This window comes from Microplitis mediator, chromosome 1 (assembly GCF_029852145.1).
Source record: "Microplitis mediator isolate UGA2020A chromosome 1, iyMicMedi2.1, whole genome shotgun sequence".
NCBI classification, from domain to species: Eukaryota; Metazoa; Arthropoda; class Insecta; order Hymenoptera; family Braconidae; genus Microplitis; species Microplitis mediator.
In genome coordinates, this window is record NC_079969.1 from 28,193,715 (window position 1) to 28,207,241 (window position 13,527).

At 29.4% G+C, this 13,527-nt stretch overlaps 2 protein-coding genes across 2 annotated transcripts; both read right to left on the reverse strand.

The window, feature by feature from the left end:
- Positions 1-396: 396 nt before the first annotated feature.
- LOC130665996 (putative ankyrin repeat protein RF_0381) lies at positions 397-3,645 on the reverse strand. Its single transcript, XM_057466631.1, has 2 exons — positions 3,330-3,645; positions 397-2,830 (listed from the first exon to the last, which is right to left on the reverse strand). The coding sequence occupies exon 2, from the start codon at positions 2,819-2,821 to the stop codon at positions 545-547; it is 2,277 nt and encodes a 758-aa protein (XP_057322614.1). The 5' UTR covers positions 2,822-2,830; positions 3,330-3,645; the 3' UTR covers positions 397-544.
- Positions 3,646-4,888: 1,243 nt separating this feature from the next.
- On the reverse strand, positions 4,889-8,249 carry LOC130665516 (ankyrin-1-like). The gene is made up of 2 exons (XM_057465953.1): positions 7,864-8,249; positions 4,889-7,364 (listed from the first exon to the last, which is right to left on the reverse strand). The coding sequence occupies exon 2, from the start codon at positions 7,353-7,355 to the stop codon at positions 5,049-5,051; it is 2,307 nt and encodes a 768-aa protein (XP_057321936.1). The 5' UTR covers positions 7,356-7,364; positions 7,864-8,249; the 3' UTR covers positions 4,889-5,048.
- Between the last annotated feature and the right edge of the window lie 5,278 nt (positions 8,250-13,527).

Genomic DNA, 13,527 nt, shown 5'->3' on the forward strand with positions numbered 1-13,527 from the left:
AAAATTTTTTATGTGCCCTTTTAGCATGGATCCCTACTAACCTGTAAAAATGCGCCTTTTACCTTTTGGAATGCGATATATAACTACATATAAGTTTATATCAGTCATGTATGATCAGATCTCATTATATATAGACTCAAGTATAGTTAGATCTGATTATACATAGACTTATATATGATTATACCGAGCCTTCATCAGCCAGGTCTGATCAGATCTAATTATATATAGGTTCATTTATAATTCCATGTATTATTATATACAATTCCATATATGATTATATATGATCCCACGTGTAATCATATATACTCATATATAATCAGATAAAATCATTTTTTATCGGGTAGTACAATAATAATAATAATAAAAAATTCATAATATGACATATAATTGATACGGATAAATTTTATTTTTATTATTATTATTAATTTTGAATTATTACAATTTTAAGTTCCTTATTATTTAAAAAATCTCAAACATCTTCTCTAAAAATATCTGGTAGTAAATCACCAAATAAATGAGATATTATTTTGTCAGCACGAACCAACTACTCCTTATGCTGCTCAGCTTTTAATACACGATAGTAAATAATTCCACCATACAGTTTAAATTTACTACATAATGCATTTTTATCAAAAATAATGTCATCTTTACTGATGCATTTAATATTTCGAGAGATTTCACTCACACACGAGTGTAAAATATCATAGAAACTATTCTTCCCAACATACCATTGTGTCTTCATAAATTCAACTTCATCCAAGCACTTGGAGTAAAAATCTCCAAATTGATTACCTTGGACAGCATCTAGATTTTTATCTATCAGATATAAATTAGCAGCTTTCAATTTAATAGTATGTTCAATTAATGTCTGGGAGTTTTCAGTATTTGAGAACAAATCCATTGCCGTCTCGCCATATTCGTCAACGACATTAACATCAGCACCAACATCCAGAGCGAGACTAATAACTGCTGATTTGGATTTACGAAAACCCCAATTTAATAATGACCCAGCCTTATTAATACTGACATCTACATCTGCGCCATTTTCTATCAAATATTTAGTCATTTTGTAATCCGTCAATTTGATAGCTTCAATCAACGCCGTATTATTTCTCAAATTCATATTGATATTGGCACCAGCTTCCACTAACATTTCCGTTATTTCAGACGCGCGGTTTTGAATACTATGGCGCAGAGCAGAAGAGTTATATAATGGCATGTAATTAACATTGGCACCATTTTTAATCAGTAATTCCACTATTTCTTTCTTTTTTCTTTCAACAGCGCATATTAATGCCGCTGAATAGTCGCAAGTAATGTTAGCACCAGTGCAATGATTGACTAAGTACTCAGCCAATTGGTAACTGTTATTATTCATAGCTGATTCTATTAAGGAATATTCATCTAATGATATATGAACATTGGCACCAGCTTCTACTAATATTTTTACTAATTCAAGATCATCATATTGACAAGCAATGTCTAAAGGTGAGCCTCTAAATTCGTACTTATAGTTCACATCCACGCCCTTCTTGATCAATAGCTTGATGAATTCCTCGTATTTTCGAGAAGTGGGCAATTGTAATGCCCCCGAATCTCTATTCACGCGATTGACATTATAGCGCCGAGTAAATAGAGATATATTATATTCATCTGTATAAAAAACTTTCTTCATCAGTTCTGTCAAAACGTTCAGAGAAATATAAACTGTATCGATTAATGTTTTAAATAACTCTAAATTATTATTTTTAACAGCCGCGAAAATCGTTGCTTCTTCAGGTTTAGTGCCGTTTTTAAGTAACAATTCAACCACTGGTTTATTATTTTCTTCAGCGGCTACAGTTAATGGCGTTTTTTTAAAGTATGAAGTGTCATTAATATCAACTCCATTCTCAATTAAATTTTTTATTTTTTCGTAATTATTCTGAATAATTGCAATATGAAGTGAGTTATTAATATCGAATGTTTTGGATCCATCAAAGCCAGTAGCAATCAATATCTCAATGATTTTAATATTCTTCTTATCAAAAGCAATTTCAAGAGGTCTTTTGGTGCACCACAGACTTGCATTTGCATCAGCTCCTTTTCTTATCAATAATTCGACTGTCGGTATATTTTCACATCTAATAGCTCTATATAAAGCTTTCGCTAAATCTTCATCAGAATAAGCGCCATTATCAATTAAAAACTCAGCAATTTCACAACTAATATTACCAGAAGTGAAATTGAGCAAAATTCGAGAATAATGAGGAATTCGTAAAATCAATTGTGACATCAACTTTTTACATAATTCTATGTTGTTTTGCTTAACAGCAGCTAATACTGGAGACAACGGATCTCGATCAAGTGATAATTCAGGATCATTATAATCAGTAACAAACTGAATAGCGTTGATTCTTTCATGCGAATCGAGATATTCATCGAGTCTTTTTAATAATAAGTTGACCATTTCTTTGTTCTTTCTTCCAACAGCTCGTCGTAACAGTTCATTAGCATCCAATTTTTCTCCGTAATGGCCCCGTGCGGGAGGACAAATAGCGCCTGCGTTTAGTAATTTTTGAGCCAACTCAATGTCGTCAGATTTGACTGCTAAATAAATTGCTTGCTTACGATATTTTACGTTTCTATTCACGTCCACGTTGTGCTGGAGAAGGTAGTCGATTAATTCGGTGTCTTGTTTTTTAATCGCTATTTCAAGAATTGGAGGGTCAAAATCGGAGATTCCTGGATATTGGATATTCACGTCCATCTCACCCGCAAGTATCCTATCTCGTACTTCATCATATCCTAAGCGTTTATTTTTGTTCTGGACTTCAGCCATCGTGTCAATCTGTGATGAAAAAATTTTTATATAACTTGAGCGTATTTTTTAATGGCTTACAAAAAAATCGGAAAACCGGCTGACCCTGCAGGTCAACCCAGAAACTGCCTACTGTTTTCGAGCTAAAAGAGCTCTACCCTCCCCTGTTTAGAAAATCTCAGTTTTCTCAGGTTTTCTAACAAAAAAAATTATTTTTTAATTTTTAAAATATCGTAAAAATAATTATCACTCATTTATTCGATACTCAAAAGTACAGCAGAAGCACTCATAAAATTTCAATAGACTAGGAAATTTTTCTTTCTTTTTAAATAATCTTTTAATAAATATTGCGGCGCTGTGCTCATAGCGCGACGGACGAAAGGTTAATCACTGCAAATTTTAATTGGACTAATAATTTATTTCGAAAATAACTAGATTAGCAGTGGGAAAATATAATAATTATAGAAATTAATTTTTAAAGAGTGGATTCTGATCGATTCTCATATAAATTTTTGATTATAGTGCTTACCTTAATTTTTGTAATAACAAGATGATTTTATTTCTAATATTTTTTATTTCTATAAAAAAAAAAACTACACGTGGTTTTCGACTGTGGCTAAAAATTTTCTTTTTCCTTGGATGGCTAATGACCCTGTGCCAGTATCTGTTATAGATTGATAATATTTTTAATTTGAAATTTGTTGTTGAATATGTTTATCTTTTTTTTTTTGCTTTAATTGTATTAGAAAAATCACTGTGTTTTTGAAACTTTTATTGTCGCTTTGTAACGTATGGCTTAGAACTCTGAGGTCAGGAGGTGGGACACTCGATGCTTCAACTGATGTAACCAGTGTGGCCAGAGCAGGGTTGCGAGAAAAAAATTTGGTAAGTAGCACCATCTAGGTTACAAAGAGCCTACTTGAGCCACGCAGTCAGCTTTAAGGAAGGGGGTGGTAGGAATTTAAAATTATTTTTTTTTCTGAATGAACAATATGTCGAGAATATTGTGTACAAATTTTAAGTCAATCCGAGTAAAACTAACGGAGTTACATCTGTGTTACCTGATTTTTATACCTGCCCAGTAGCCGCTCGATACCCCTAGTAGAAATCAGCTGCAATTTCCTTTGATTTCCCGAATCCCTTTCTCCGTCTGTGTGTCTTTCAAAGGATGTAAACTGATGACTCTGTATAAGTATAAAAATTCACGTTCTTTTATTGATGGTTTATTTCAAATTTTCACGTAAAAAAAGACTTTAAATCGATTTTCCCGAAAATGTAATTTTTGAAGTTCGTGAATATTACCGTTCAAAATGTACTGAATCGATCCTTTTGAAAATTTGAACATTACTTTTTCACATAAATCACCAGGTAATCACGAAGAGTTTTTTTTTTTTTTTATTTTTTAATAACATATTAACTACGATGTTTTTTTTAGCTAAAATCGCGTTTTTTACTTCCAAGTGCTGCAAAAAATAGAAAAAAAAGAAAAAACCGGCTTATTCTTCAATATTTTTCATTGTAATTTTTTTCTGATATACTTTAAAAGTTGTACAGTAATATGTAATTAAATTTAATAAAATTATATTACTCACCTCGCTGCGAAAAAATCACAAAAATATGCTGTTTTTTCGCCTTCAAAACCCTACCCTCCCCTTAACCAATCATATCGCGTGCCAAAAAGCAAAAGGGCGCATATCAATGTATGGGCCCTTTTAGCATGGATCCCGTCAACCTGTAGCAATGCGCCCTTTTACCTTTTGGCACACGATATATATAACTACATATAAGTTTATATCAGAAATGTATGATCAGATCGAATTATATATAGACTCAAGTATAGTTAGATCTGATTATATATAGACTTATATATAATTATACCGAGCCTTCATCAGCCAGGTCTGATTAGATCTAATTATATATAGGTTCATATATAATTATATATAATTCCATGCATAATCATATACAATTCTATATATGATTATATATGATCCCACGTGTAATCATATATACTCATATATAATCAGATAAAATCATTTTTTATTGGGTAGTACAATAATAATAATAATAAAAAATTCAAAATATGACATATAATTGATACTGATAAATTTTATTTTTAACATTATTATTAATTTTGAATTATTACAATTTTAAGTTCCTCATTATTTAAAAAATCTCAAACATCTTGTCTAAAAATATCTGGTAGTAAATCACCAAATAAATGAGATATTATTTTGTCAGCACGAACCACTTACTCCTTATGCTGCTCAGCTTTTAATACACGATAGTAAATAATTCCACCATACAGTTTAAATTTGCTACATAATGCATTTTTATCAAAAATAATGTCATCTTTACTGATACATTTAATATTTTGAGAGATTTCACTCACACACGAGTGTAAAATATCATAGAAACTATTCTTCCCAACATACCATTGTGTCTTCATAAATTCAACTTCATCCAAGCATTTGGAGTAAAAATCTTCAAATTTATTACCTTTGACAGCATCTTGATTTTTATCTATCAGATATAAATTAGCAGCTTTTAATTTAATAGTATGTTCGATTAATGTCTGGAAGTTTTCAGTATTTGAGAAAAAATCAATTGCCGTCTTGCCCTTTTTGTTAACGGCATTAACATCAGCACCAACATCCAGCGCGAGACTAATAACTGCTGATTTAGATTTACGAAAACCCCAATTTAATAATGACCCAACCTTATTAATACTGACATCTACATCTGCGCCATTTTCTATCAAATATTTAGTCATTTTGTAATCCGTCAACTTGATAGCTTCAATCAACGCCGTATTATTTCTTAAATTCATATTTGTATTGGCACCAGCTTTCACTAAAATTTCCGTTATTTCAGACGTGCAGTTTTTAATACTGAGGAGGAGAGCAGAAGAGTAATATAATCCCATGTAATCAACATTGGCACCATTTTTAATCAGTAATTCCACTATTTTTATCCTTTTTCTTTCAACAGCGCATATTAATGCCGCTGAATAGTCGCAAGTAATGTTAGCACCAGTGTAATGATTGACTAAGTACTCAACCAATTGGTAATTGTTATGATTTATAGCTGATTCTATTAAGGAATATTCATCTAATGATATATGAACATTGGCACCAGCTTCTACTAATATTTTTACTAATTCAAGATCATTATGTCTACAAGCAATGTCTAAAGGTGAGCCTCTATATTCGTACTTATAGTTCACATCCACGCCCTTCTTAATCAATAACTTGACGAATTCTTCGTTATTTCGAGACGTGGGCAATTGTAATGCCCCCGAATCTCTATTCACGCGATTGACATTAGTGCCTCGAGGAAATAGAGATTTTCTATATTCACCTGTATAAATAACGTCCATTAGTTTTACCAAAGCGCTCAGAGGAATATTAACACCTGTATCGATTAATATTTTAAATAACTCTAAATTATTATTTTTAATGGCAGCCAAAATCGCTGCTCCTTCAGGTTTAGTGCCGTTTTCAAGTAACAATTCAACCACTGGTTTATTATTTTCTTCAGCGGCTACAGTTAATGGCGTTTTTTTAAAGTATGAAGTGTCATTAATATCAACTCCATTCTCAATTAAATTTTTTATTTTTTCGTAATTATTCTGAATAATTGCAATATGAAGTGAGTTATTAATATCGAATGTTTTGGATCCATCAAAGCCAGTAGCAATCAATATCTCAATAATTTTAATATTCTTCTTATCAAAAGCAATTTCAAGAGGTCTTTTTTTGCCCCACAGACTTGCATTTGCATCAGCTCCTTTTCTTATCAATAATTCGACTGTCGGTATATTTTCACATTCAATAGCTCTAAATAAAGCTTTTGCTAAATCTTTTTTAGAATAAGCGCCAGTATTGATTATAAACTCAGCAATTTCACAACAAATATTACCAGAAGTGTAATTGAGTAATTTTTTAGAATAACGAGGAGTGTACTTGTGTAATTTTTTAGGACAACCAGGATATCGTTTCATTATTTGTGGTATCAATCTTTTACATAATTCTATGTTGTTTTGCTCAATAGCATCTAATATTGGATACAACAGAAATTTAGGAAGTGATAATTCAATTTCCTTATCATCACTATCAATCCAATCATCATCGCTGCTGTCATCCGGATCGAGATATTCATTGAGTCTTTCTGATAACAAGTTGACCATTTCTTTGTTCTCATTGTCATCAGCTAGTCGTAACAGTTCATTAGCAGCGAATCTTGTGTGACGCCCTCGTACGGGAAGACAAATAGCGCCTGCGTTTAGTAATTTTTGAGCCAACTCAATGTCGTCAGATTCGACTGCTAAATAAATTGCTGGCTTACGAAATTTTACTTTTTTATGCACGTCCACGTTGTGCTGGAGAAGGTAGTCAATTAATTCGGTGTCTTGTTTATTAATCGCTATTTCAAGAATTGGAGGGTCAAAATCGGAGATTCCTGGATATTGGGTATTTACGTCCATCTCACCCGCAAGTATCCTATCTCGTACTTCATCATATCCTAAGCGTTTATTTTTGTTCTGGACTTCAGCCATCGTGACAATCTGTGGTAAAAAAATTTTTATATAATTTTAGCGTATTTTTTATTGGCTTACAAAAAAATCGGAAAACCAGTGGACCCTGCAGGTTAACCCAGAAACTTCCCGCTGTTTTCGAGCTAAAAGAGCTCTACCCTCCTCTGTTTAAAAAATCTGAGGTTTCTCAGGTTTTCTAACAAAAAAAATTATTTTTTAATTTTTAAAATATCGTAAAAATAATTATCACTCATTTATTCGATACTCAAAAGTACAGCAGAAGCACTCATAAAATTTCAATAGACTAGGAAATTTTTCTTTCATTTTAAATAATCTTTTAATAAAAATTGCGGCACTGTGCTAATAGCGCGACGGACGAAGGGTTAATCACTGCATATTTAAATTGATCTAATAATTTATTTTGAAAATAACTAGATTAGCAGTGGGAAAATATAATAATTATAGAAATCAATTTCTAAAGAGTGGATTCTGATCGATTCTCATATACATTTTTTATTATAATGCTTACCTTAATTTTTGTAATAACAAGATGATTTTATTTCTCTTTCCACTACCCGGCGTTAAATTTAGTACACTCAGTATTTTCAATTAAATTTTATTAAATATAAAAAAAAACCCACACGTCTGCATATAGTATATAAAACTACAATCTGTTATAGATTGATGATATTTTTAATTTATATTTTACTGTTGAATGTGTTTTCTTTTTTTTCCTTTAATTGTGTTAGAAAAATCTCTGTGTTTTATAAACTTTTATTATTCTTTTGTAACGCTTTATAACTGTAGGGCTCAGAACTCTGAGATTAGGGGGTGGAACACTCATTGACTCAATGCTCTAACGAATGTAACCAGTGTGGCCAGAGCAGGGCTGCTAGAAAACAATGTGGCGGTTCACCGAGCTCGATCACGCCTCTGCTGACCACCAACGCAAACAAAGCTACCTTGACGCCACCATCGGACCAAGGAAAAACGGCTGGCAAGAGCCAGCAACCCCTCAAGTGTTCTTATTAATTACTAAAAAACTAACTACTGTTCAATACCTACAGCTATAGCATATAAAAAGATTCAAATATTTACTAGTGTATTGTTGCTAATTTATAATAAACAAATCTCTATTATTCTTAACTACAAGGTCATTATTTATTTATATATAGTGTGTTATTTGATAAGTAACCCACAAAAATTTGGTAAGTAGCACCACCTAGGTTACAAAGAGCCTACTCGAGCCACATAGTCATCTTCAACCAATCTTATTCTCGGCGCGAAAAATTCAAAACTCATTAATATGTTATCATAATTATTATATACTATTGGATTCTTTTACCTGTTAATGAGCTTTAAAAATAAATAAACTGTGTATTTTTATATTGAAATTTGGTTTATTTAAATTAATACTGTTCATTGAAACGTTTAAATTTCGAAATAAAACATAAAATAGCTCTCATTGGCTTTAACCAGTCATAAAGCACAAATAGTTTGTGATTATATTGAGAGCGAAATTTAAATCGTAATTTAAAATCTGGTAGTTATTTATTTGCGACAGATTTTGATAACTTTATAAATTTATAATACGAAGTTGAATCTTTTAAATTTTATTTATAAAAAAGTCTAATTTCGTATAATAGATTGAAAATGTTTAAAAAATTTTAAATTACAAATAAAATACTTGAAATTAATTTACAATAGTTAATAAACATAATGAATATCAACATAAAACATATGTAAACATTAAATATATTTTAATAAAGATGAATTCGACGCATAATTATAATTAATATACATTTAGATATAAAGTAATCGAACTCATCTACAAAACATAAAAATAATTAATAAACTTCTAATGGAAAAAAACCTAGAATGTTTACTTTCCAAATCTGAATCATCTAACGTTTAAAAAAAATTTATTTATTGATCTTGTCATCGAATTTATTGCGCAATATCACTTTAGCCGGCATCTCGATGACTTCTAACACTATTCCCGCTTTTTGTGGGTGACGACTTTTGAATAATAATAATAATAGTTGATGATAATAATTATTATTATTATGTTAATAATGAAATAAAATAAAAAACAAGTAACACTTGATAGGTGACTCTGATTATTTTAACGGATTCACTGGTGATAAATTGGCACCGGTTTTCATAATATAATATGGATTTACCGATTACAACATATATATATATATACATATATACATGTTCAGGTCTCGAAACTTCGGTAGATTCTGAGAATCCTGGATCAATTCTCAATTATCTTTATTTTACAATAGCTAAATATTTTATTTAGTGACTTAAAAGCAGAACAACAAATTTTATTAACTCGCCTCACACCCTTCCGCTATCGAACAATATTTCCGTATATCATAAGATTTATATTTAATGATAAAATAACTAGATTTCTTATTCTCAAAAAAATAATAGTTATTTTGATAATGCGGTTCTAAAAGGAAAGAATAAATGATTTATCGTGAATGTATTGTCGATTTACGAGTACGTTTAAGCAGATGTAAATCAGTAAATGTTTAAATCGTGATCCATATATTTATGTACTCCATATATACATATATCCATAATAATAATAATAATAATTATAATTTTTTTTAGTTATTATTATTATAAATAGAAATAAATATATAATATATATTAATGCACCCCAGTCGCGTGAAGCTAATATATATAAACATATAGTAATAGATATATAAAATATATAAACCACGATTTTAAATAATCTGTGGCAGGCATTGTGAAAGGCGGTTGAGTATTAAATTTTCTAAAATATAAACTCTTAGATCTGAACGGTACAACAACTGAATAGGAGGTAAAACTGTTACCCGATATCGTGTACTCTATACTAATTACGCAACTTAATTAGTTCACGATTCAACGATCAATTGTTACTGCACTATTATTCATTTTAATTTTAATTTCAATTCCAATTTCCATTTCGATTATAATTTTATATTTTTTGTTTCAATTATTTATGAATTATTGCACACTTCGGATGCGATAGCGGACTCTATAATCGACTCATCGCGAAAACCAGATTTTCTTATCTTCGATCATTTCCACTAATTTAATAAATCACCTCTATGGAAAAAAATGTACGTCAATGTTTAGAGAAAATTCAGAAGAATAGTTTGGATTAAATATATGGTATTATATACATGTTTTATGAACAAATTGATTATTTCAATATTTGAAAAAAAAAATTTTTTCACAAATAAATATAGGGGAAGGGGGGGGGGGGCAAAATGGGATACCCTCAAAATTTCGTCAAAATTTTTTTTCTTGAAAAACTTTTGAAAATGGTTAAAAATGACATCTAGTATCATTTTACACTATTAAAAGCTAAAAAAAAAACATTTTTATATTTTTTGCGAAAAGTATAATATTGGCGCCAATTTCAAATTTTGAAAAGAAATAACAAGGAAAAACTTCTTTAAAAATATGTTGAGAGTAAATTTTATTACTTACATCAATTTAGAAAGACATTATTACATCAATTTTATTCACTTAAAAAAAAAAAAAAAAAAATTACTTTTTTTTGGGGTATCCCATTTTGCCCGCAGAAAATAAAAATTTTTTTCTGATGGCAGTCTAAAATTCGTTATATTTATTTCAAATAGAATTAAAATGAAGCCAATTTACGATATTTATGTCCCTAAAAACTAAATTTTTCGTTAAGTATCCCGTTTTGCCCCCCCCCCCCCCCCTTCCCCTATAAAATAAAAAATTATTAATAAATGGCGGAAAATTTTTCTTTTGCAAATCAATTATCTTGTATTCATAAAAAAATGATCTAACGAAGCTAAAAAATAATTTTGTTAAATTTTTATTAATATTTTAAAAATGAATGCTTTATAAAGAATTACTTTTATAAGAGTATTTTCAAATTTTTTAAATTTTAATTACTAGTAATTGATAATTATCTAGTAGAATTTTTTAAATTTTTGTTACTTCAGAAATTACTCGTGTCTTTAATTATAAAATAATTGAGCGTAATAAAAAAATAATCATTTATTTAAATGTCAAACATAATTATTTGGATGAGTGCATATTTGAATGCAGGTTTCTCAGTTACAGTTGACTGTTTTTTTCTTTTTTTTTTTTTTTTAATTTTACGTTTGCTGTCACTTGTTGGGCAGCGTGAAATGATTTGCGTAATTGGAGCTTTGGATCTATTGCGATATTTGAGAATTATTTTTTAAAATTTAATCATGGAATTATAATTAGAGGAGTGTCTGATCGGTATGTTGGAGTAACTACCAGTGAAATTGAAGTGAAGTTTGATTAGGAAGTAGATGGGAAAATTTATAGTTTGAGAAATGTTCATTTAAATTTTTTTTTCAATCAAATTTAAATTATGGGTTTCCATAAATTATTCGTAGCAAAATCAGACTTTAATTTTGAGAAACAAATTTTTTTTTAAATTCTTAGTGACGATTTGTGGGATCAATCAGGATGGAGCAAGTTGATCAATTGAACCAGTGCCTGATTTAAAATTTTTATCATAAAAAAAAGCATTCTATAAATAAAATTTTTCCTGGATGCGGTTGTCGATGCACATAAAATTGTTAATCTTAACTATATCACGGTTTAGTGACGTCAGAAAAGTAGGATGAATGCGGATACTCAAGCATTTATATATAAAAAACAAACAATTAAAATAAATTAATAAACTATTGTAAACAATATTAACTAGCATTTAAAAAATTCTTTAAATACCGTTTATTTTTTTTTTTTTATTATAATTTCTCTGCAACGTGTGTTAATTACCGATAACTCTTTGAAAACAATTCTCGAAACCTTGAATTATAAAAATTTCATTTCTCATCATCTGATTTACGATCATTATCATCTCTATCGCCATAGTAATCACGATCTTCATTTCCATTGTTCAACATAAAATGTCAACAATGATTTATTTTCGATAAATTTATTATTTTCCCTATCATTTTTCTCAAGTACTTTAGTCTCAAGTAATCACAAAATGTCATAGGAATTTTTTTGTAGGCCATTTTATTCCCAATAAATTATTTCTTACCCGAGTCGAAATATTAGATGTAAGTTGAACGTTCTTAACGTTTTAAACGTGAATTGAACGTTTTTAACGTTTTAAAAGTAAATTGAACGATTTTTTTGTATTTTGGTTCGTAAAAAATTGGTAATTTCATGAGTTATGATTTTAGTTTAATGATAACACTAATTAATTTATTTCAATATTTGTAATCACAATTTTCATAACCTTAATATCATAATATATGAAAAGATATAGTAGTGTTAAAGATACACAGAAAAAAAGGATTTCTTGTCGCAAGAAATATTTTGCATTATGAATTGAAGACAAAAATTTTCCTAGGAGTAGAAAAAATTTCTTGGCTCAAGAATTTTTTTCTCGCCTCAAAAAATTTTTTATCGCTCCAAGAAAATTTCTGTTTTCAATTTATAACGCAAAAAATTTCTTAGGTCAAGTAAAAATTTTCTTGGGGCGAGTTAAAATTTTTTGCGTCAAGAAATCCTTTTTTTCTGTGTAGAAGTATGAAACTAAAAAAATTTTTTTTTCAAAATACGAATTTTTTATTTAAGAGCCAGAAAAGCGGACGACAAAATTTTATAGAATTGACGTGATTATAATCCAGGAGTACAAAATCGATAAATAAAAATTTTTTGGTATGCTTATGTTTTCTTATTGCAAGTTTAAATAGGTTTTAGTTACGTTTTCGATATATGATACTCCAACCTACGTTTTGAATAAGTTGATAGCTGTCAAATTGAGTCTGAAATGCCCAAAACGTTCAATTTACGTTCAAAACGTTCAAATTACGTTTAAAACGTTGAAAACGTTCAATTTACGTGTAAGACGTTAAGAACGTTCAATTTACGTCTAATATTTTGACTCGGGTACCCTTTTCGAAATTTGGCAATTCAGTTATTTGCATTAAAATGTAAATTTCTTAAGAACAACCGTGATCTGACCATTTTTGACCAGTTTTAAAACCAAAAATGATGCTATGTATATATTTACTTTGAAATTTATCGACATAATTCTAAGATTTTTCTCCCATTCGCATTAAATCATTTATTTATTCGCCGTAAAAATCCTTATCAATTTTATTTAACCAAATAATTTTTCTTCAGCAAAATATAATTAATTAACCAACAAAGTTAGCTA